Here is a 22,636-nt window from a genome sequence, read left to right on the forward strand (position 1 = left end):
AGCCGAGCCGGCACACGGGGAGCCTCGAGAGGAGGGTGGGAGGTAAAGACTACTTTTCAGCACCAGAGGTGGTAGATCAGCTTACCCCCTCTTAGGCACTCAGGCCTGATTTTTACAGCCCTCTTGCATGTTTTGCTGAGCACGCTCGTTCTTGCTGTCCCCGTTTTTCAAAACCAGGCCTTGTTCTGCCTCGTGAAAATTCACTCTGAACCTGCCTTTAGACCTCCCAGCTGATGCCAGTTTGTTCCAATGTCACTTGTGCCTTGCTGGCAGTGTGGACACCTTAGCTGGTGCCAGAGAAGCCTCCTGCTCCCCCACATCGGATTTTCAGCCTCGCTGTTAAAGACAACTTTGTTCTCTGGTAACGGCCTGTCACTGTGCACATCACTCGAGCCAGGCTCCGGAGGGCTTTTGGAGGGTCTTGTGCCTGTCCTGGGTCTCTTGCTTTCAGTATCTCCTGGCTGTTCAGCAAGTTAACTGAGTTCGGGGAGGACTCCCAAGCTGCTGCTTCCAGAGGCTTCTGGACTATGCGCGGGGAGAGCTACATGCGTCGGCTGAATGCATACGGCACTTCATAATCAACAGGAGGGTCTCCTGCTCTGCCAGAGAAATGCGGAGAGCATCAGGGAGCTCATGGAGAAGGATGGTGTGTGGATGGAGAAGGGAAGCTTACAGATGTTCTCTGATTACACTGAGGCTTCCTGCTGAGAGACCAGACAGCAAGGAGCCTTGCTTGCTCAGGTTGCCAGAGCTTTTCTGTAGACTCAGCGTCATGGTCCTCCCAGAGAGGCCTGTCTGGGGCTCCAGGAAGAGGTGGGAGCTCTGACCCACGGACAGAGAGGACACTGCTCGTGTCGCACCTCACAGCGATGGGTTGTGGCATTGTTCTGCCAACTGACTCCTTTAATTGTGGCCTCTCGCTGCTTCCATAAAACCTGTGGTATTCTCCTGGTGGAAGTCGATGGTTTGGAGGGTGCTGAAGCCAAGCCGATGCTCTTTGGCTGCTCTGGTCTTCGTCTTTCCTGCTCCATCTGTGGAATCAGTGGCTCTGGCAAGGGAGAAATGCTTTAGACGCAGAGGGGGGTGTTGCTGCTCTCTGAACATTTCAGTGTTTGAAATGCTCTTGCTGGAAGTTTGTATTTTTATCACGTGAGGTATTCCAGTTTGTGATGGTTGTGTTTGACCAGCCTGGAGAAGCGATGGGAAGACTGACAGCTCCTGAGACAGCAAAACGCGAAACAGTTTAGGATGTGTTGCTCTGTTTGCAGAATTTGAGTGTAGATGGTGGTGGGATGATAAAGTGCCTCTCCAGAGCTGCACACCTTCTCACGATCCTGGTGGTTTTCTGCAGCTCTCCCCAAAAAGATGCTTTGGGGAAGCTGGAATGTAAGAATTCTTGTCTTCGGGGCTTAAAAAGCCCACAGAGGAGTAAAAGCAGGCTCTCCTGAGGACAGAAGAGAGATGTACTGAACTGTGAGCCAGTGCTGGCGCCTCAGCCTGTGGAGAAGTGTTAATCTGGTCTGAGCAACAAGGTGCTGAACTGAGTTGTGCTGTCCCAGCTCCCTTTGGGATCCAGGAGTGAGAAAGGCCACTGCTTCCACCACCTGCCTGTCAGCAGATTGCAAAGCCCCGTTCTTAGTGCCTCTCTAGCTCGCAGGGCTCTGTAAATATTAGGCTGTCCTTGTCGGATTAGATTTCCTCTTAATGACTTCCAGCGTTCTGACAAGCTGTGCTTTCTTCCTTGGCAGCCCCAGTGCTGAGCTGAGCCGTCCGACTGCTCTCAGAGCCCCTGGGGAAAAGCCCGGTGGCCTGTGGTTGAAGGCCAGGCTGAAATGTTTATTTGCTGCTTTTATAATCCAGGAAGCCCCTTCAGTGCTGCTCTGTCGGAGAGTCCTTGCTGTGGCACTGAGCGCCTGAAGCAGATCTGTCCTGTGCTGGGTGTAGGGGAGGCACTGCTGGTGCAGCCAGAGCCTCTTAACTCTTCTCCTCTTGCAGCGACTGCACCCGGAGACCTTGTCTTGCTCTCATCTGCTCCGCTGCACAGCTCAGAGCATCCTCACAGGGCTCTGGGCTGCAGTACCACATCCAGCTCCTCTCTGCTTCTCCATCAGCACCCGTCAGTAAGCCTGTGCTCATTCTCCTCCTTCTCGGTGGCCCCATGCTGCCTCCAGCTCAGCACCACACAGCCACAGCAGCAGGACACAGACGTCTGGGGCTGATGGAGTCTCATCAGTAAGCGTGTGTGCGGGGACTGGACAGAGGAGCCCCTTGGTTCAGTTCTCTCTAGCCCTGCATCGCTTTTTCTCCTCTCCTCCGGATTAATTTGTACTCCTGTTTGCCACAGCAGTCTGCAATAGAAAAGCAGCTGACAAATTCTTTTGTGCAGAGCCTTCTTGCCTGTTGGCCCCAGGGATGTGTTTCTAGTAGTCATGGAAGGAAGGAAGCAAGCCCATGTTCATGCTAGCAGCAGGGAAGCACGGCCTGACGTGTCTGCAGTGCCTTGCTAAGGCACCATACCAGGAAAGAGCGGCAGATCTTGGCATCCCCAGTCTGCTGTGCTGACCCCTGCACCAGCCTGTGCCGGTATTACCGGGGTGCAGAGGGCTGTGCTCAGCTGTGAGCTTCAGCAGGGCTTCATGCTCCCAGGGGTGACAAGCCAGCTTTCACACAGACAGCGCTATGCCCTCCGGACAGAAGCTGTGCAGAGGAAAGCTGAGGTGATAAACGGCAAACCTGCTGAATCTGCCTGGCACTCTGGCAAGCTGTCTCTGTCCTGAGATGTGTTAGTTCTTGAGTCTGGCATGTGAGCGAGACTTTTCCCATGTCAGGCTTCGACTTTCTGTGCTGTTAGCAGTTCTGTCAGCCCCATGAAGTCGAACAAATTGATGTTTGCCCACGGGGTGAAAAATTTCGGGCTCGTTACTTGCACTGACGGTCTTAGTGTGAGTAACCTCTCCCCACCCTCAGGGCTTCAACTCTCGCAGCCATGCATCTTACAGAGATACAACAGGCTGCCCGATCAACACATCGGTACTAGCAGACAGTGATGTGTAGAGCCAGGTAATAAAAGAGTTAGCAGCAGCTGACTTCTTCAAAGCGCTGCACGTGACATGGCCTCCGAGGTTGTTCCCTCGTTTTACAGTGGTTAATGAAATGAGGCTTGACCTGGTAGAAGCGAGGCAACATCCACTCTGCCGAGGGCACCAGGACGTGGAAAGCTTACTTTGTCTCCGACTGCAAGGGGGGCCTGCTGTCAGTATTGGCCTGATGTCACTTGGTTTGTCCTACGGGGAGGATCCCCGCGAGTTCCTCCTGGGCTCCCAGCCGCAGGTGTGTTCCAGAGGCTGCCGTTCGGATAGCTACTTGCACAGGCTCCGTTTTGCATAGTCCTGGTTCTGCGAGGCTGGTTGAGCCAGGTGGTTTGTGCTGGCCCTGGTAGAAGCCACTTTACTTCTCCAGTCTGGAAGGCGTCGATTTGGATCTTCTTACATCTAAGCTCGAACTTGAGGCGTGCATGTGTGTTCACTTAGCAGCAGGCTGTGATTGCTTGAGATGCCGTCTTGCATCTTCTTGCTTGCAAGAGGCTGCCTGAGAGCAGAAACCTCTTCAAACGCAACAGCTGCTAATGAGGTAAACATGCATTTTAAGTGCTTAAACTGCCACTAGGCTTAGCCAGTCTGACTGGCTTGTCGGACCCGAGGCCCCACTCACCAGAAGGAATTATGTGGCTTCACCTTAGCTTTCTCCACAAGCTTAGCGTGTTGTTGATCCCTAAATCAGCAGCGGTTGGTGTAGAGGCACTGGAACAGCTGGAGGTGCTGCGGGTTGGTGTTTACCTGTGTTGAGGGGAGGTGGAGGAGGACAGGTCCTAGGGAGCAGCTCCCACAAGTACACTGTAGCTCACGTGGCTGTGAATTTGGGTAACCTCTTTGTAGTCCTGCTGCAAGCTGGATTGCTGCTGCTCCTTTACATGTCATTTTCCTGTGTGTAAAACTTGTTTGCAGTTGGTTTGCCTCACAGGGTGGGCAGAACAACTGACAACATTAGGCCCAAGAACCATCTTATAGAATTGTTTAGCTTGGAAAAGACCTTAACACCATCGAGTCCGACTGTTAACCTGGCACTGCCAAGCCCACCACTAAACCATGTCCCCGGGCATCACTTCTGCATGTCTTTTAAACACCCCCCAGGGATGGTGGCTCCACCACCTCCCTGGGCAGCCTGTTCCAGTGCTGGACGACCCTTTCGGTGAAGGAACTTTTCCCAGTACCCAATCTAAACCTCCCCTGGCGCAGCCTGAGGCCGTTCCCTCCTGTCCTGTCATTTGTTATCTGGGTGAAGAGACCGACCCCACCTCACTACAGCCCCCCTGTAGGTAGTTGTAGGGAGCGATCAGGTCCCCGCTGAGCCTCCTCTTCTCCAGGCTGAGCACCCCCAGCTCCCTCAGTTGCCCCTCATCAGACTCGTGCTCCAGCCCCTTCCCCAGCCCTGTTGCCCATCTCTGGACACGCTCCAGCCCCTCTACACCCCCCTTGGAGTCAGGGGCCCAAGACTGAACCCAGGATTCGAGGTGCGGCCCCACCAGCACCGAGTACAGGGGGGCGATCGCTGCCTGGTCCTGCTGGCCACGCTGTTTTGGATATGAGCCAGGATGCCATTGTCTACTTGGGCCACCTGGGCACGCTGCTGGCTCATGTTCAGCTGGCCACAGATCAGTCCCCCAGGCCCTTTCCCCTCCCCGGCCAGCTTCCCAGCCGCGCTGCCCTAAGCCTGCAGCGCTGCCTGGGGCTGCTGTGACCCACGGGCAGGGCCCAGCAGTGAGCCTTGAACCTCATACAGCTGGCCTCAACCCATCGGTCCGACCTGCCCAGATCCTTCTGTAGAGCCTTCCTGCCCTCCAGCACATCAGTGCTCCCACCCAGCTTGGTGTCATCTGCAAACTGCCTGAGGGTGCACTCGATCCCCTTGTCCAGATCATCAATAAAAGATACTGAACAGAACCGGCCCCAGCACGGAGCCCTGGGGAACGCCACGTGTGACCAGCCGCCAGCGGGATGTCACTCCATTCCCCACCACCTTTGGGCCTGGCCACCCACCAGCTTCTAACCCAGTGCAGAGCACACCCGTCCCAGCCACGAGCAGCCAGTTTCTCCAGGAGATGCTGTGGGAGATGGTGTCAAAGGCTTTACTGAAGTCTAGGTGGACAACATCCACAGCCTTTCCCTCATCCGCTAAGCGGGTCACTTTGTCATAGAAGATCTGGTTCATCAAGCAGGCCCTGCCTTTCATGAACCTGTTCTGGCTGGGTCTGATCACCTGGTTGTCCTGCACATGCCACATGGAATTGTGGAACCATGTTCGTAGGTTGGAAAAGACCTTTGAGATCATAGAGTCCAACCGTTAACTCGGCACTGTGAAGTCCATCACTAAACCATGTTGCTAAGCACTACATCTACACGTTTTTCAAATGCCTCCATGGATGGTGATTCTACCACCTCCCTGGGCAGCCCTGGTCCAATGCTTCACCACCCTTTTGGTGAAAATTTTTTTCCTAAAAATAATGGCACTCAAGATGATCTGCTCCCTAACCTTCCCCAGCACCAAGGTCAGGCTAACAGGCCCATAGTTCTCTGGATCCTCCTTCTTGTAGATGGGCATTACATTTGTTAACCCCAGTCTTCTGGCACCTCCCCAGTTAGCCAGGGCTGCTAGTAAATGATGGAGAGTGGCTTGGTGAGCACTTCTGCCAGCTCCCTGAGTGCCCTTGGTTGGATCCCACCAGCCCCATAGACTCATGTCTGAGCGGCGCAGCAGGTCGCTAACAATTTTCCTTGGGTTGCGGGGGCTTCATCCTGCTCCCCATCTTCCTGCACAGGGTGCTGGGTACCTGGAGAACAACTGGTCTTACCATTAAAAACTGAGGCAAAGAAGGCATCAAGTACCTCAGCCTTTTCCTCATCCTTTGTCACTGTGTTTCTCCCTGCATCTGGTAAAGGATGGTGATTCTCCTTAGCCCTCCTGTTGTTGCTAATGTACGTATAGAAACATATTTTTATTATCTTTTACGACAGTAGCCAGATTAAGTTCTAGCGGGGCTTTTGCCCTTCTAATTTTCTCCTTGTGTAACCTCATGACATCCTTGTAGTCCTCTCAAGTTGCCTGCCCCTTCTTCAAAAGGTCATAAACTCTTCCTTTTTTGGTTTTTTTTCCTGAGTTCTGCCAAAACTCTCTGTTGAGCCTGGCCAGTCGCCTTCCCCTCCGGCTCATCTTTCGGCACATCTTGCTTCAGCAAAGGAATAGATGACATATGTGTGTGTTGGTTCCTTGCTTTTCCCCACCTTGACCATGTGATCTTAGCAAGGTCTGGACTTGGCACAGCAGAGCAAGGTTCTCTCTCTACTTGTGTGCACATCCCGGCATCTGGTAAAGCTGAGAGAGAAACCTTGCAGCCCCTCCTGAGCGTGAGGGGTGGTCGCTTTGGCCTACAAGAAGTGATGCTGGTACCACAGCTCCTGCGCCCATCTGCTTTAGGGCTGCTTCCATGTTAGGGTCTGTTACCTGTTACATGCTCCAGGCCTGACTAGCACATCTGGGCTTGCTGCTGCCCATCCTACCCCTCGCCGATTTGGCTACCCCTTGGCACAGCTCCGTCTTTGCAGCAGCAGCACCCAGCTGCTGCACCCCCTTCCTCCAGCTGTCCTGCCGCTGTGGCTCCGCCGAGGAAATTCTGCTCCGCTGTAGCTGGGGATCGCTGGGGTGGCAGGGACCTTTCTCCCTTCCTGCTGGAAAATTGCAAGCCAGGAGTTTCTGATCTTTTCTCCACAACCAAGGAGGAACTGCGTGGGAGCACTTTGAGAACTTTGTGGTGGGAGGCAAGCAGGTTTTGCTTAGGGGAAGGGGAGCCAAAGGAGATGCTGGTGTTTTAATCTGGCTTCCAGTGGCTATTGGTTTGAGGAGGAAAAGGAGGATCTAACTGGGCCATTAACATGTTCTGGTGCTTATTTTACTGACTAGCAAATGCAGCAGGGGACGGTTCCCTTGCCGATTCAGCTAGTCCAGGCAGCTGCTGAACAGCCTGCCCAGCTGGGCTTCCGAGGCTCTCCAGTATGGATGTCGTAGCAGTGATAGCTGAAGGAAATAGGCAGAGGTGGTATCTTTTATTACGCACGTTTCTCCAGCTGGAGGACGTAGTAGAGCTTTGGGATAGACAAGCCTTGTTCAGTTCTGCTTCTCTTTCGCGCCTCAGGGCCTTGCGTTTCTGAAAGCATATTTCCTTTCTCTAATTTATAACTAACGATACTGCCTCTCCTTAGCAGCTTTGCTGTCATAAGACTGTCTATGCAGTCAGGTATGTGGTGCGCTTTTTTTGCAGTGGAAGTGGGGAGAGCTGGCTCTGCCTGTGCTGCAAAGCTGGTTTCTCAGCCTGGCCAAGGCGCGAGGAGGCTCGTGCGGCTCAGCAGCATAGCACTTGCGTCCGACCACATGTGGTTTGCCTGCCATCCTGCGTGCCTTTTTGATGCCATAAAGTAGAACGCTCTGAGGATGTGGCTCTCCTCAAAGCCTGCTGGCAGTATTCTGCCTCTCCCTTTTGCCTGTCAGATTTGTGTTTTACTTTCGCTTAATCCTTTTTTTTTTTTTTTTTTTTTTTCTAGTTCCTCTGAGCTCTTCTGTTGAATTTGCTTGTTGGAGGTCGGGGTAGAGGAACCCCAGCTGATCTGCAGTGGGAAGCAGAGGGTGGATTTGGAGGGAGGGTGGTTACAGGTCTCACTGGTGTGGGAGGCTTTGGTCTTTCTTCCCTTACCCCCTCGTTAGAGCTAAACCTGTTCTCACATCCCGTCTGTGACGCTGAAACCCACCAGCCGACCCAGGTCTCCCGTTCAGCGACCAAAACTGCCAGAACTGGGGTCTGGCGATGGCTGTCGTTGATGCTTAGCACTGCCTTGCTCCCCGCTGAGCCGAGGTCTGGGGGTGTCAGCTCCTGCACCCCCAGCTGCCGTGGATGCCAAGGCAAGGGGGGCAGGTGGCCCTCGTCCCCCAGCCAGGGGGTTGCCGGCAGGGCAATTTTGAGGGGCTTCGCAGGGTTTGGCGGCACGGCCGGCATTGCTTGCCGCCCTCTGGTGGAACCGGCCTTTCTGCTGGGGCTGCCGGGGCGGCCTAGCACAGCTCTGGCTTCATTTCTGAATCTGCACGCAGCCCCCTGGGAAGCTAAGGGGACCAGCCTGTCCCTGCCTGCCCGGCTGGCCGGGACCCAGGCAGGCCAATACCCAGCTGCGGGGCCAAAAAGCCTTTGCACGCATCGAGGTAAGTGTCCCTGGAAGACGCAGAGAGATGTTGGCGATAAGCCTGCAAGAGGAGTGAACGGTGACTGCACTCTCCTGCGACCAGGTCTGCTGGCCCCTCCGCTCCTGGTACCTTTTGCTGATCCTGAAGCCCCCTTAGAGCCCTGTCTGGTTCAGACAGATTGTTTTGGTTTTGCTGGTAAAGTGGTTTCAGTGTTCAGTGTGAGTTCACTCTTTCCCACGTGGGCTTTAGTCAAGTATTATAGGGTGCTGGGGGTGTGATTGGTGTCCTAGCTGAAGTCTGTCTTATTTTCCTGGCGAAGCTTTCTTGCAGGGTTTGAACCTGGCAGTAGACATGCCTGATCCCTGAATGCTGGTCTGCAGACGTGCCAGCCAGGGTGAATCTCCTGCAGGAATCCTGGATAGGATCCTGGCTTGTGCCAGCTCTCAGAGTAAACTCGGGACCCGGGAGCCCGTGGGCCTCTGTTTTCCTTCCTAAGGGCATGGATGAGAGACTGAGCATCGCCGGGGTGAGAGCAGGAGTGGTGGAGTGACTGTGTGCCACCTGCTGGCACGGCCTTCGCTCTTGAGGGCACTGGCAGCTGGTAGCACCAACAACCCAGATTTGCGGCACAGGATCTTTCTCCAGTCTCATCGTGGCAGTGGAGAGAGGGGGGAAATGAGGGAAAGATGGAAACTCAAGTCCAAAGCCATTGTAGCGCCAAAAGCCTGGGAAAAAACTTATCTCCAATCGCCCTTTTTAAAAAATTTTTAATAAAGCCTTTTGTTTTTGCAGTAATCTCATCCTCTTGCCGGCCCAGTATTTTCCAGGCTCTCTCCCACCCCTCTCCCTACGGCTCGGGGGAGCTGCGCTGGTGTGTACGTACAGCAGAAGGTGATCACACACTGTGTGGATTTTACTGCTCCCGCGAGGGACGTTTTCTGGGGCTGTTTTTCCGATTATTTCACTGAATCCTCCCGTAAACCTGATCTAGCCAGGGTCCCCATTCTCCCCCTACCCCCACTCCGAGTGGTGCGCGGGGGGAGAGAGAATCTCTTTTCCAGGGAAGGATCTGTAGCCTATTCGGCACCCACACAGCAGGTCAGCGAGTGGGCGAAGTCTGATGTTCGGTGCTGTCTGATTACCCGTGTCTGCGCAGGGAGTTAGCTCCTGCCCGAGGCATGCCCCGTGGGTTGCATCTGCGATGGGAGGAGAACGTGTGGCCCATGGGCCCCGCAGCAGGACAAGCTCTACTTCGGTGCAGGAGGTGTCCTGCCCGCTGTGGGTGCTGGCGTGGAAAAAATTTGGGATAACCCAAGTAACAGAGGCTGCGTTCAGCTCCCTCTTAATAAGGCTGGTGCCATCACTCCTGACAGGTAACCTCAGCTGGACACATGAGGCACGGCATGTAGTACGTGTGATGGTGCAAGTCTCTTACTGTGATGACGTTGCCACCTTGGGGGCTGTGTCTGCAGCTTGTTCCTGCCCTGTTCTCTACCCAGGTCTCTTCCAGAGAGGTTCAGAGTGGCTCCAAACATGCACATTACTTCAAAATTCACCAGATTATGCAGGTGAGACCGTTGTGTGGTTTACCCAATCTCAAACACTTTGTCCAGCGGCTCTGGAGTCCTGAGTGCTGACGTGGTGGAGCCCATTGGATAGGCAGGAACCTTTGCTGAAGTTCAGCGCTGGGACAAGCCTGCCCTTACACTAGCGTTGTGGGACGCACCACCACTCCCCTGCACTTGTCCTGACAGTTAGAGAGCATGGAGCTCATGGCTCTGTCCTTACTTGAGAGATCCAGGCTCTGGGGTCTGGGGGAGATCTGCCTTTCAGAGAGACCTTTATGGGCAGGAGAGGATGGCTGGCAGGCATCTTGTGAAGTTCAAGGGTGATAAATGTGAAGTCCTGCAACTGGGACAGAATAATCCTGTGCAAGTGGGGCTGAATGCCAAGGAGCAGCTCTGGAGGAAAGGACCTGGGCATCCTGGGGACAGCCTGGAAGTCACCAGGTGTCCCGAGCAGCACTGACCGACCACATCTTGGGCTGTACTGGCAGGAGCACAGCTGGCAGAGTCGGGGATGGGGTCCTTCACCTTTCTTAGGCACTTGAGACTTGTCCGGGCTTGGGGTGCAGTCTGGGGCTCCCCAGTAGAACACAGTGGGGAACACAGGTGGGAATGAGTCCAGTGGAGGGCACTGAGATGGTCAGGGCTGGAGTGTGGGACACAAGAGGGTCTGCAAGCTTCTTCAGGCAGGAGAAGGGACAAAGGGAGATCCCATTGCTGTCTGCAGCTTCATGAGGGAGTGCGGAGGAGATGGAGCCAGGCCCTCGTGATGCCTGGGGTGGAGGGAGAGGCAGCGGGGACGAGGTGCAGCAGGGTTGAACGTGAGGAGTGCTTTTGCCCACGGGAGCGGTGTGGCCCTGGAACAGGACCCAGTGAGGTGGTGAGATCTCTGTCCTTGAATATACTCAAAACTTGACCAGACAGGATGCCAAGCATCTTGACCTAACTTCGAAGTGAGCTCTGCTTTGAGCAGGAGGTTGGATTAGGGACCTCCAGAGGACCTTTCTGGCATAAATTTTTCTGCTTCCATGATCTGAGTTTGTGCGGTTTCTGATACACACCTTACCTCTGAGCCTGGAGCCGCGCTGGCACCTCATCCATGGCTGTTTATGATCTGACTGATGCTCAGAGGAAACCGTGTTGCTGGGAAATCCTTCCCTCATTCTGCCTGTCCTTGCAGGTTGGGTCGTTGCATGTTCTGCCCTGGCTGTGTCTTTGTGTGGCCTCAGTGGCGTGGAGCTCCAGGGGAAAAGAGGGACAGAGAACCTTGACGTATCTCTGGAAGGTGGCTGGGATATGGAAGCTCCAGAGGGAGGATCATTTTGGGTGCAATGAGTGAGAATGCAACTCCTGTGCGAGCTCAGCAGCTGCCAGAGAGCTTCTTGGGCAGCCTGTCCTCAGTAGAGGGGTGATTGACTTTCTCTTTTTTCAGTCCCAGGTGGATGTAAGCATACGCTGCTTAATGAGCCCTTTCCTTCCTTCCTTCCTTCCTTCCTTCCTTCCTTCCTTCCTTCCTTCCTTCCCTTTGTAATGTGGTGTCCCAGAGGACCTCCGAGTGAGAGGTTGTACTGCACAGTACTGTCCAGGTTGGGGCATGAAGTGCTTTGTGGTGATCTCAGACCTGGAAGCAAACTAGATGTAGGTGGCAGCTTCAGATTTCATTGCCCAGCTAAGGTCTCTGATGTTGTGAACACAAAAATGCATGGATTCACGTGATGGGATCTTACTAAGCTATTTTTTTCTGTCTTTCAGGCCAAAGGGGCTCCCAGGAAGAGCAAAATCTTGGAGGATGATTCGTCATTAAAGGAAAACAAGGATCTGCTTCCTCAGGATGAATATGAAGAAGACAGCTCAGATGAAGAGGTAGGACACATTGCAACTTTTTCCTTTTTTTTAAATATGTGGATATGGGAGACAGGTGATGGATTTCCCCTCTCCGTGCTGGCTTCTGCGTGAGCTCAAAGGGAGGGGATATAGTCAAGTAATGCTGCCTCTGAACGGGAATTGCCCAAACTGCTCTTTGCTGCTAATGTAGAGCAGGCCAGAGCCACCAAGGTAGGGCTGCTCAGAAGACTTGGTGAGCGTGTGTTGCTCAAGTGTGTCACTTGGTGCGTTTGGAGCAGCTGCAAGCAATATCACATCCACCGCGGAAAGGGCAGCGCTTCCCATATGAGAAGAGCCTCCCTGCCACCCTTGCTAAAAGTCGCACAACAAGCACTGTCTTTGCCCGGCCAGAGCTGGGGCTTGCAGCCCAGGTGACCAGGGAGGGTTTCTTCAGCTGTTTAAAAGGTGACTGAGCCTTACTGGGGGCTCGTGGGGTTATGCTTGTCATTCTGGGGTCTGCCCTGCTCTTGGGGGGAACCTCTCTGGGTTTCGCACATCGGAAGAGTGGAAACTGCTTGTGTAGAAGATAGCAGGATCTCGGCAGTGAAATGCCCCTAGGGTCTGGTTGTTCCAGACAAACTTCATTGCCTTTCTTAATCGTCTGCTAAATCAATTAATGCGATTGGCATCAATCAGCTGTTTCAGCAGAGCCCTGGGGTGAGATGGAGGGATTGCCAAAGGCTGTGGGGGCGTTTGGACCTGGCCCTTATTGCTGGGAATTAGGTTCACCTGAAAGGGTACTGGGTAGCCTCATACATGACTTGGACAAGTGCTTGCAGAAGCCTCCTGGGCGCCGGTTAGGTGGAATGTTTCAGGCTGTCTCCTCCTCAGCCGCTGAGAAGTAACAGAGCACAGAAAATCCTGTGTGACCAGGCAGGTGAAGAGCCAGCCGGTCCTGCTGCGCGCTGCAAGCGCTCTGAGTGAGGAGCTCCAACAGCTCGCTCACATGGGGCGCCTGGCCGGCGTGCAATAGCCGTGGGTGCAGGGGGACCGTCGGGAGTAACAGCAGCATAGCACGGGGGGCTTGGGGACAGGAGTTTGTGAGTGGGGCGGGACTCTTGGCTGCCCACCAGGTTTCAGGAGAGCTCTTTGGCATCACTGACACTTCAAAGGGTCCAGGCTTGCCTTTACTGGTGCTTTGAGGGATGCATCTGTTCCTGTTTCAGTCCCAGTGGAGGGGAGGGGGAGGATTGGGTACCTGCTGGCCTTTCTGGTCCAGCGAGGGCCCGAAAGGTTAGATGTTAGAGGCCCACCTGGGCTAGCACTGAAGCTGCCGGCAGTCCCTGCCCCCAGGTCTGGAATAGAGATTTAGAGAGAGGGGAAATATATGACTATAGAAAACATACACTTGTGTAATGTCTCCAGCATAACCCAGGAAAAAAACCCTTTCATGCAGGAATTCAAGGTCTCTCTCTCCCCAGCTGGTCCTGCTTCAGGGCCCCGGTGGGGGGAGCGCTGATTCAGAACCTATTGACATCAGAGTAGCTTCCAGTGGCTTTGTTCCTTGTTCCCCATTCCCAGCCCCCTGCCCTCCCTCTGTAATTGTATTTATCTCTCTTCCATAAGAACCCTGATGCTTCTGCTTCCTGCGGCTGGGATGCGCACACTGGGTGCTTTGTGCTCGCCTCCGCGAGGAGCATTGCCCAGCACTTGTCTGTTGCTTTGTGTCTCGGTGGCCCAGGAGCGCTGGGGGGGGAGGGCATCATTCCCCCCGTTCAGGCAGGGGCAGCTCAGACACGAGGAGGGCCAGCAAAACACTTCCTTGCTGCGAATAGGATCTGTATTTTTTTTATTTTTCATTGTCTCTTTTCGTTGAGACCTAGCTTGCAGCACAGCCTCATCCCAGTTAATGCATAGCTTTATCCTAATTAAAGTCTTCGTGAAACGCAATGCTTTGGTGCGTTGCTTTTCAGGAGGGCACTGAAGACATGGACATCCTCATCCCTCACTCATCCCTTGGCCTGAGGTGGCTGGTCAGTGGGCCAGCTGTGTGTCGGGGGGCGGCTAAGTGCAGTACTGGGCTTTGGAGGGTGCACAGCGTGCCGCCTGTGTCCTACCGCCTCTGCTGGCCTTGCTGCCAGCCTCGTGTGGCTATGGTTGCTTCACCGCCTCGAAGTGAGCCAGCAAACGGCAGTGGTTTGCATGGGACCATGCAGCTGGGGTGGAAACACCTCCTGGATCTGCAGTCCTTGATGGCGGAGGGTCCTGATCCACCCTTCATGTGAAAGGCACCATGGTTCCTCTGGATGTCCCAGCCCAGGGGTTAGCTGCGTGGTGCAGCCTGAACTGGCGTCTCGAGAGCAGAGCTGTGAAAGTTGGTGCTGGCATGGCTACAGCACCCCCTTTCCTGCCAGACGCGGGGGTCTCAGCCTTTGTCCCTGCGCCGGGGTGCCCTGCCAGGGCACGGCATAGGGCTGCAGGAGCAGATCGTCCCTGGGCTCTGGTTGCGGTTGGGGGAACACACAAGAAGTCTGGCAGCCTCTGGGTAAAAAATTAAGCCTTGTGCTCCCTGGCTATATCTATCTCCATGATAATTATCTCTGACCTGGTGGTTCTTTTCAACAGTAGCCACCCTAAATGTTCCTGATGGGCAGTAACCGCCCCGTGCTTGTTCGTACGGTGGCGTTCAGCAGCCGTGAGCTCCAGCAGCCACGTGCTGCTGTGGGAGGATGGCCCCTGTCCCCTTTAGCTCCTTCCCCTGCTGCTCTCCCCACTGTTTTTGCTGGTGGATGCTGCTCAGTGCAGACCCCAGCTGTGAGCACCCTGGGTGCAGCTTGGGATGCTCTCCAGCGTCCCTTTGCCTGGCTTCATCTGCAAACCTCTAATGGGGCACCTGCACCCGTAGCTGACCGTGCAGCCTGCCCTGTTGCTCCACTCCCAGCAGTGCCCATGGGATTGCTCCCTGAACCAGCAGCAGTCTGGGAAAACATCCAATGCCACCGCTGGCATGGCTGGTGCTCCGGGGCACACTGCCGCTGTGCCGGCTGTCACTCACCCGCCAGCCGCTGGCTCCGAGCTTGCGCACTCTCCCTTCTGCCTGTGCGTGGGCTTCAGAGCTCTTTAATAAAGAATAATAGCTCAGACCTGCTATGCCCCTGTGTTTAGCACAGACTAAATTTCTTCTAGCTGTGCTCCTGCTCACTTGGCAGCTGCCGGCGCTCAGCCTGGCCGGGCGCCCAGGCCGGTCTCTGCCGTGTACTCTGAGAAGAGACACAACAAAATAAATTGGTTTCCTGGCCGGGGCGGGTAGGGGAGCCCGTGTCGCATGCAGGGCCCTTTCCTGGTGCCCGGCAGGCAGGGTCCCTACGCTGGGTGGCATGAGAGCCCCGGTGCATGTGAGCTGGCTGCCGTGCTGGTGGTGCCGGGGAGCCGGTCGCCGTGCCAGGCCCCCCCGGTGATCCCTTCGGTGCTCACATGCAGCCCGAGCGTCCCTTCCTCTCGGCCGCTCCGAGATGAATGGCCGTGAGCTGCAGAGGCTGTCAGGGCCTCGCTGGGAGGAAGCAGTTTGGGGCTTTTGTTTGGTTCTGTTTCCTCCCGCAATGACTATTCCATATGTCAGTGGATAATGAATGAAGGCGCGTTGAGTGCTCCTCGGTGAGCCGGCGGCTGTTCCAAGCCCACTTCCCTCCTCCGCAGCGCAGCTGACCCGGGCGGGGGGGCTCAGCGGCTGGCCAGGCTGAGGGAGCTCTTCTTTCAGTAGCTGATTAGCCAAGAGGAAAAAAAAAAATTAAATAATAAAAAAAAATCCTGCAGAATGTGCTGCTGGCAGACAGCTCCTTCAACTCATCGCTCTGTGTGTGTGTGCGCGGCTGTGCGTGCGCTTCCCGACCTGCCTGGCTCCAGCAGATGCTCCAGGCTTCCCACTCGCCGGCTGCGTTAACCACTTAGCAAATCTCCCCCACGAGCGTGTCTGGCTGGGCAGCTGCGTGTGCTCAGCCCCATCTGATGGCCACAAAGGTGTGAAAAAAAGGGCTGTGAGGAGCCTGGAATGTGGGCTCAGAGCAGGAAGGGCACACCGGGATGGAGCTGAGCGTGTTGGAGCCAGGAGAGGAGGGACCCGGCGGGTGCTTTGCCACCGGCCCGCTGGGCTTGGCCTCTCTCAGTGATGTGGCGGGAAGGTTGCAGCTCCTTCACTCCGCTGTCTGCCCTCCCAGCTCTGCAGAAGCTTGTGAGTACCCAAGGGCAGAGCCTGGATGAGCTCCGGCCCCAGCCTGGTGCTCCCAGTGTGTGCCCACCAGCACTGCACCCCGAGACAGAGAGCCCCACTCCAGCTTGCCCTGGGGAAACGTGTGAGAGCAGGTTCCCGAATCGTGCCGGCCGCTCAGTGGGCGAATGTGTCTGCTGCTGAATTCAATACTTGTTTCTTTTCCTGCCCTTTTCTGTTGAGGGGAAGATAACCTCCTTAGTGTTGCTGTGGCCTTTCCAAAATGTGCCTGTTCCCGTCTTGGGGAATACCGACGCGCTGCGGTTGCTTTATACACTGAGAAGGGAGCAGGGTGGGGAGCTTTAGAGAGAGCTTCAAATCCAGGTGAAGAGCTCACCCTAACCCACGTTTCCCTGTGCTAAAGGATGTGGCTGTAAGGGTAGCATGGGCTCCTTCGTGCCTTCCTGGCTGCCAAGGAGTCACTCGCTCACAGAAACAAAGTTCTTAGAAAGTACTCGGTGAAAGTGTCTGCCGCTGTGCTCAGCACTGGGAAGAAGGTGGAAGTGGGAGGCAAGAAGGGAAGCACTGAAAGGTTTGTTACAGCCCATCAGTGAGGTCCTCCAGCTGCAGTGCCATGCCCCATTTCCATTATTCCATTTTGAAAAGAGGTAGGGAGAGAAAAAGGTGCACCAGAGATGGATAGCAGGGATAATTGGTGGCCTGGGCGGGATCTACAGATGAAGAGATGTAAAAAGACAAGATTTGTGTAGTTTGGAGGCGAAGCAGAGTCTGAGAGGACACAGTAACAGGATGTAGAATGTAGCACGGGGGGATATTTGACAAGATGAAAAGGCATCAGGTTTAAAACTGAAATGGCAGGAGAGGGACGCGCACACCATGCAGGCGGATTATCTTACACACCACTGGCCTGCAGATTTCGTGGCCGTGAGATGCTGGTGGTGCCAAAGGCTTTGCAAATGCCGAGGTTTGCAGATACTAATGTGAATAGCAAGAACGTCTGGAGCTACAGCATTGTAAAATAAAATTGATGCTCTCAGGATCTTGTGGATCAAAGTGTGGTCCTTAAACCGTGCGCACTGGCAAAGCTCCCTGGCTGTGCCTTGGGGCTGCTGGGCGGCCGGAGCCTCCTGAGCAGGCTTGGGTGAGGGGATGGAAGCAGAAAAGGCAAAGGATGGGGGGATCCAGGAGCCATTTTGCCTCCAGCTCGGAGGAGGGGAGGGAGGTCTCTGCAGTGCTGTTGGCAGCAATCTTATCTCCAGCCAGACCCAACCGGTCTTTGGTTAGGTGCCACCACTGAAGGTGGTCTTCCCTGCTGACCGGGGCATTTGGAGTTCCTGTGGATTTCCCAGTAAAAGGCATCACGCGGACTGGTGTAGAGACCTCGACCGTGGTGCTTTCTGCTTGAAGTGCCAGCTGGACAGAGGCGGAGAGGCCTGAGCATCACTTCATGCCCCTGCCTAAGGTCTTTCCCTGTTTCTTGGTGAAGAAGTGGGAGGTTTCGGGATGGACCCTGCGCCGCCTGCATTTTGGTGCTCAGTGTCTGTCCGCGGGGCCCTTGCGGCACAGCCTGGGCTCACCCAGGAGCGCCAACGTCAGCAGCTGTGAGCAGCTCGGGCACTCGCTCGGGTTTCTAGCGTTTGCAGCCAGAACAGAAAGTTTCCGTATGCTGCGTGTGATGGAGGGTGGGGGAACTGGGGCTGGAGCCACCGGCACGGAGGCAAGACCATTCCCCACGGTGCTGCTGGTGATGGCTCAGCCCTCACCGCGCATCCCCCGGCTGTGTCCTGGCCTCGCTGGGCTGGCGTGTGGGGATGGAAAGTGGGCTGGCTCCACGCAGCCCCTTGGCGTGGGACCCTCTCCAGCGGGCTGGCCCAGTGGGGGTTTCTCTCCAGGTCGGGATTAGGGAGACCTTTAGGTCCAGGTGAGGCTGGTGCAGGGTGGAGGGGAAAGCTGCCAATTAATAGGTGCTGATACAACTGTTAAAAAAAAAAAAAAAAAAAAAAAAAAAAGAGCTAAATTACTCTGTCTTTTGGCTGCCCCAGACTTGATATTTAAAGCGTTTGTAAAGCAGCTCAGTTGGGGCAGGAAAGGCTTTTTCCTTCTGGAAGGAATGACATCACCGAATACACTTAAACGATCAGGTCCCTGACCCAAAGAGAGCGAGAAACCCACAACAACTTTTGGCTGATGAGTGGAAACTTTTCTTTCTTTCTTTTTCTTTTTTTTCTTTTTTTTTGTTTTTTTCCATTTGCTTTCCCCCTCTGTGTGCTGGGTCTGCGCGCTCTGCTGTAGCTCAGCTTACGGCCCATCCTTTCCAAAGTAAGCTGACGTCTCTCTGAGCGGGCTCCTGCGACCGGGGCGACCTGGGAGCTGCAGGGGGGCTCATCTGCCTCTGCCCTGCGCTTCGCCCAGGCCCAGGATCCTGCCGGGAGTTGAAGGGCTGTGCTCGTGGTGTTCGCGGCGCAGCGCGGCAGAGCATTACACCGAGGCTGCCACCGCAGCATGTGCTCACCGCTGCTGGCAGTGCCTGCTCAGTAGGATTGAAGTTGCCTTCTGGCGGTGCTGCCTGCATCCCATTTTCCCTGCCAGGGCCCGGCCGCAACATCACCTCCCCTTGGCACAGGGGTGCCGGCTGCTCTGTTGGCAGTGTGGGCTCCCTGCCAGGTACCCACAGCTCCCCTGAGCAGGCAGCAGAGGCAGACATCAGCCTGCCTGCAAATCCAAGATGGACAAGGCTAAGTATTCCGCTGGCCCCAGATAGGCTATACAGGAGTTTTGCACCACCTCGCCAGGTCTGGCAGCGTGCCCTTCCTCTCCCGCTCCGGGCAGCGTTGTGCCAGCGGGATTCGCACCGCGGATCCCCCTGAACTTGGCATGACCTGGGCCATTTGTGCTGTGCTCTGGCTACCCGCGGTGCCCTGCACCAGCTAGCTGTGGCATCCAGAGAGCCGCTGAAAGGCACGCCAGCCTCCTGGCTGGCTGTTCCTGCAAGGATGGCAAGTGCAGCGTGCTCCCCCCGCCTTCACTGCGTGACTCCAATCCCTCCGCTGACTCGGCTGGCAGAGCCTTCCCTCCGGGAAGCCAGGGATCCTGGTTATAGTTCAACCAACAACTTGTCTCTTTCTGGAGGAGCAGCCTGTCTGCGTGCCTTGGAAGCACGGCCCTCTGCCAGAAGCGTGGGCATTTTCCTCTGGGCAGGGACCTGCGCGGCAGCCCCGGTGCTGGGGTCGTTGCTCCACTGCCCCGAGCTCGGGGGCTGGCCTCGGCCTTCCTCCTCTTGGAGCGGAGGGGCCTGGGGACACGTGCATCTCCAGACCTGAATCGCTGGCTGCTGTTCCAATGTCCCACTTCATTAGGCTCGGCTCCGCTCCGGGTACTAGAGAACGTGCAGAGGAAGCAGGAGGCTGCTTGGCCAGTTCAGGGGACCGGGGTGGGTTGGTTTGTTAGTCCAGGGCTAACGCTCCAGCCCAAAGATCATTTTCCTCAAGCTGTAACGTGCCAAGCAGATACTTGCTGCCCGTTTAAATGGACGGTGCTGATAGCAGCAGAGACACGCTCATCTCCGGCGGGGAAGGTTTTGCAAATCTATTTTCCACTCCTGGCAACAGCGTCCCATGCTTCTTGCCCCAGTGCCTGCATTTGACCCTGCATCTCCTGCCCATCAGGTCATCACTACCGTTGTGCCCGTTGCCTGGGCATGGTTTTGCCAGCACTTCATCGGAGCACCTGCGCTGTCAACGGGCACCCCCCGGCAGCGCCTGCAGGGAGAGGGCTTGTGCATGGATCTCACCCGGTGTTTTGTTTGGCTTTTACAGCCCCAGCTGTGTCAGTGGTGTCAGGGAGCTATTTGGGAAGATTCCTGGGTTTGCTGTGGTGACTGTCGATTCCTAAGACAGTACTCAGAAACATGGGGGGAGGTTTATACATACATACACACACACACACACATATATATATATATATATAAAAGGCTCTTTGCAAACTGATATTTCACCACCAGCCTTGGGGCTGACAGCTGGCTCCCAAGGGAGCTTTGGAGTGGCCTGTGCCTGCTAGGATTCCTCTGAGCACACGTCAGCTGGGTGTATCTGAAAGCTTAGATCTGAGGCCAGAAAGGAGATACTTTGTGGAGTTGGCAAGGAAGAAAAAGTGTCCAGACAGTCAGGGCTGTTGGGAAGAGGTGCATGACTCAAGTGAAAAACAGCATGAGCACCCTTATTTTCCCGAGATTTGTACTGTTGAGCGTGGATGGGCAACCTGGGGGCGAGCAGGGCATGGAAACAATTATTTGGACTTTGCCTTCAGAGGGTTGTGCTCTTGGAAGGATTTTAACATATTAAAAAAAAAAAAAAAAAGCCTGTTGAACTCCCAAGCCATAAACAAACTCAGCAAAATAGCAAATAATTCCGTGCTGGCCAAAAAAACCCCACCCCAAAACAAACCAAAAAGCAGGTGCTGATCCATCTTGCTACCCTGGTGATGACTCCTTCCTCCGTGCTGCCTAAAGATCATGCAAGGGCACTGGTAGCAACAACTGAGTTGAAAATTTGGCCTGGTTGGTTTCGGTGAGGCTCGGGCTTTGCCTGCGAAGCACACACCGGTGACGCTGGAGGAGGGGAAGGGATGTGGAAGTCATCCAGCTCACTGTGGGACAATCCTCAGGATTTGCAGCTACAGCAGACCTGCGTGCAGCAAGCACACAGCGTTGCTTTTAAGTCATGGCAAAGGGAACTTGGCGGATGCCTGGTGAATTAAAATCCTCATTCAAAGCCAGCCAGGTCAGTTTATAAATTCCTAACCATCTCCTGGGAAAAAGGCAGGAGACCTGCACTCAGCAGGCAGAGCGCTTGGGGCAGAGCTCACAGGTGAGGAGGAAAGGTTGCCTCGGGGCTGAGACAGTGCCCTGGAAGCTGGAGTGGTGAATTTGGCCGACAGTGGACAGTGTCGGTCTGCCCTCGGCTTCCTGGGAAAAGGGCAGGTGGGAAAGGGCTTTCCTGTGCAAAGTCTGCACCTCCTTTCCCCGCCACTGGAAGGGTGCTGATGCTTCCCCGCTGCCTCTTCTCAGGCTGTCTTTGGCGCCAGACGTTTCTCACCCGTGGTCTCTGGGTGCTCTCATACTCCCAGTAATGGGTGATCCAGGAAGAGCCCAGGGAAGCTTTAGCTCGGCCACTTTGCTGTGTCCTTGGGCTGAAAGTGCCGGCTCTGACTGGCACGGGCTGCGTGTGCCGGGCTCTGGGCAGGGATGCTCTGTCTTTGCTCCATCACCTCCAGCGTGGGGGCAGCATGGCAGCTGTAAGTCCTGGGCTTGCAGACCTGAGCCTGGTCCCTCCTTCCTTTTGCTCATGGTTCTCTCACAGAGAGAGAATTCTAATTTTTTTTTCATCTCTCCCTATCCAGTAGCACAACTTGTCCAAAAAAACACCGCTCAGCTTAACTTCAATTCCTGGAAAAACTCTGGAACAAAACAATCAACCCGTTTGCAAACCTCTGGAAGATAGCGAGCGGACTCGTAACTGCCAACATAGACAAGTCTGTCAAAACAATCTCGCTTCCTTCTTCAACAGGGGAGCGATGTCCGAGCAGGGCAGGGCGGTAGGTGTCAGTGACAGTGACACTGGCATTGCCTCGTGTCTCTTTCTGGGGCTTCGTGGGAGAGCCCAGGTGAAATTTTTGCACATGGGTGCACAGCTGGCAGTGACTCTTCATGGGGCACCAGCATCCAGGGTCCGTGGGGAGGGTGGCAGGATGCACTCCCTGGTCCTGCAGGGATCTGCGCCCATCCATTGCCTGCATAGTGACTTTTATTCGTGACCATGGGCAGGGACACCTCCCAGCAGACCAGGTTGTTCCCAGCCCCGTCCAGCCTGGCCTTGAGCTCCCAGGGATGGGGCACCCACAGCTGCTCTGGGCAGCTTGTACCAGCACCTCACCACCCTCACAGTAACAAATTTCTTCCTGATATCTGATCTAAATCTCCCCTCTTCCAGCTTAAAGCCGTTCCCCCCATCCCATTGCTACAGGCCCTTGTACAAAGCCCCTCCCCAGCTTTCTTGTGGGTCCCTTCAGGTACTGGGAGGTGCTCTAAGGTCTCCCCGGAGCCTTCTCTGCTCCAGGCTGAACCACCCCAACTCTCTCAGCCTGTCCCCGCAGGGGAGGTGCTCCAGCCCCCTGAACATCTGCGTGGCCTCCTCTGGCCCCGCTCCCACAGGTCCGTGTCCTTTTTGTGCTGGGGGCCCCAGAGCTGGACACAGCGCTGCAGGTGGGGTCTCCCCGGAGCGGAGCAGAGGGGCAGAACCCCCCCCTTGCCCTGCCGGCCACGCTGCTGGTGGTGCAGCCCAGGGCACAGTTGGGTTTGTGGGCTGCGAGCGCACGTTGCCGGGTGCTGTTGAGCTTTTTGTCCACCAGCACCCCCAAGTCCTTCTCCTCAGGGCTGCTCCCAATGCATTCTCTGCCCAGCCTGTGTCTGTGCTTGGGGTTGCCCCGACCCAGGTGCAGGACCTTGCCCTTGGCCTTGTTGAACTCCATGAGATGGTGTCCTACAAAGAGGAACACAGGCTGATCGTGTGTGAGAGCATCACGCTGTTGTGAAAAAGGCGAATGCTGAGCAAAGGCACCTGAGCAGGCTTCTACTGCAGCACCCACGCAGCATCTGCTCTGCTCAGCATGGACATGGTCTTGGCTGGAAAGGGAATCCTGCTTCTGTGCTGCTCCTCAGGAGAAGGGGGCCCTAATGGGAAAG

At 55.4% G+C, this 22,636-nt stretch overlaps 1 protein-coding gene across 1 annotated transcript in view; it reads left to right on the forward strand.

The window, feature by feature from the left end:
• BOP1 (BOP1 ribosomal biogenesis factor) overlaps positions 1 to 22,636 on the forward strand; it is a 69,596-nt gene that overhangs the window by 5,812 nt on the left and 41,148 nt on the right. The window contains exon 3 of the mRNA XM_055800101.1: positions 11,601 to 11,711. Within this exon, the coding sequence (XP_055656076.1) occupies positions 11,601 to 11,711 (111 nt within the window). The remainder of the gene's footprint in view (positions 1 to 11,600; positions 11,712 to 22,636) is intronic.

Source organism: Falco peregrinus, chromosome 3, assembly GCF_023634155.1.
Source record: "Falco peregrinus isolate bFalPer1 chromosome 3, bFalPer1.pri, whole genome shotgun sequence".
Lineage (NCBI taxonomy): Eukaryota > Metazoa > Chordata > Aves > Falconiformes > Falconidae > Falco > Falco peregrinus.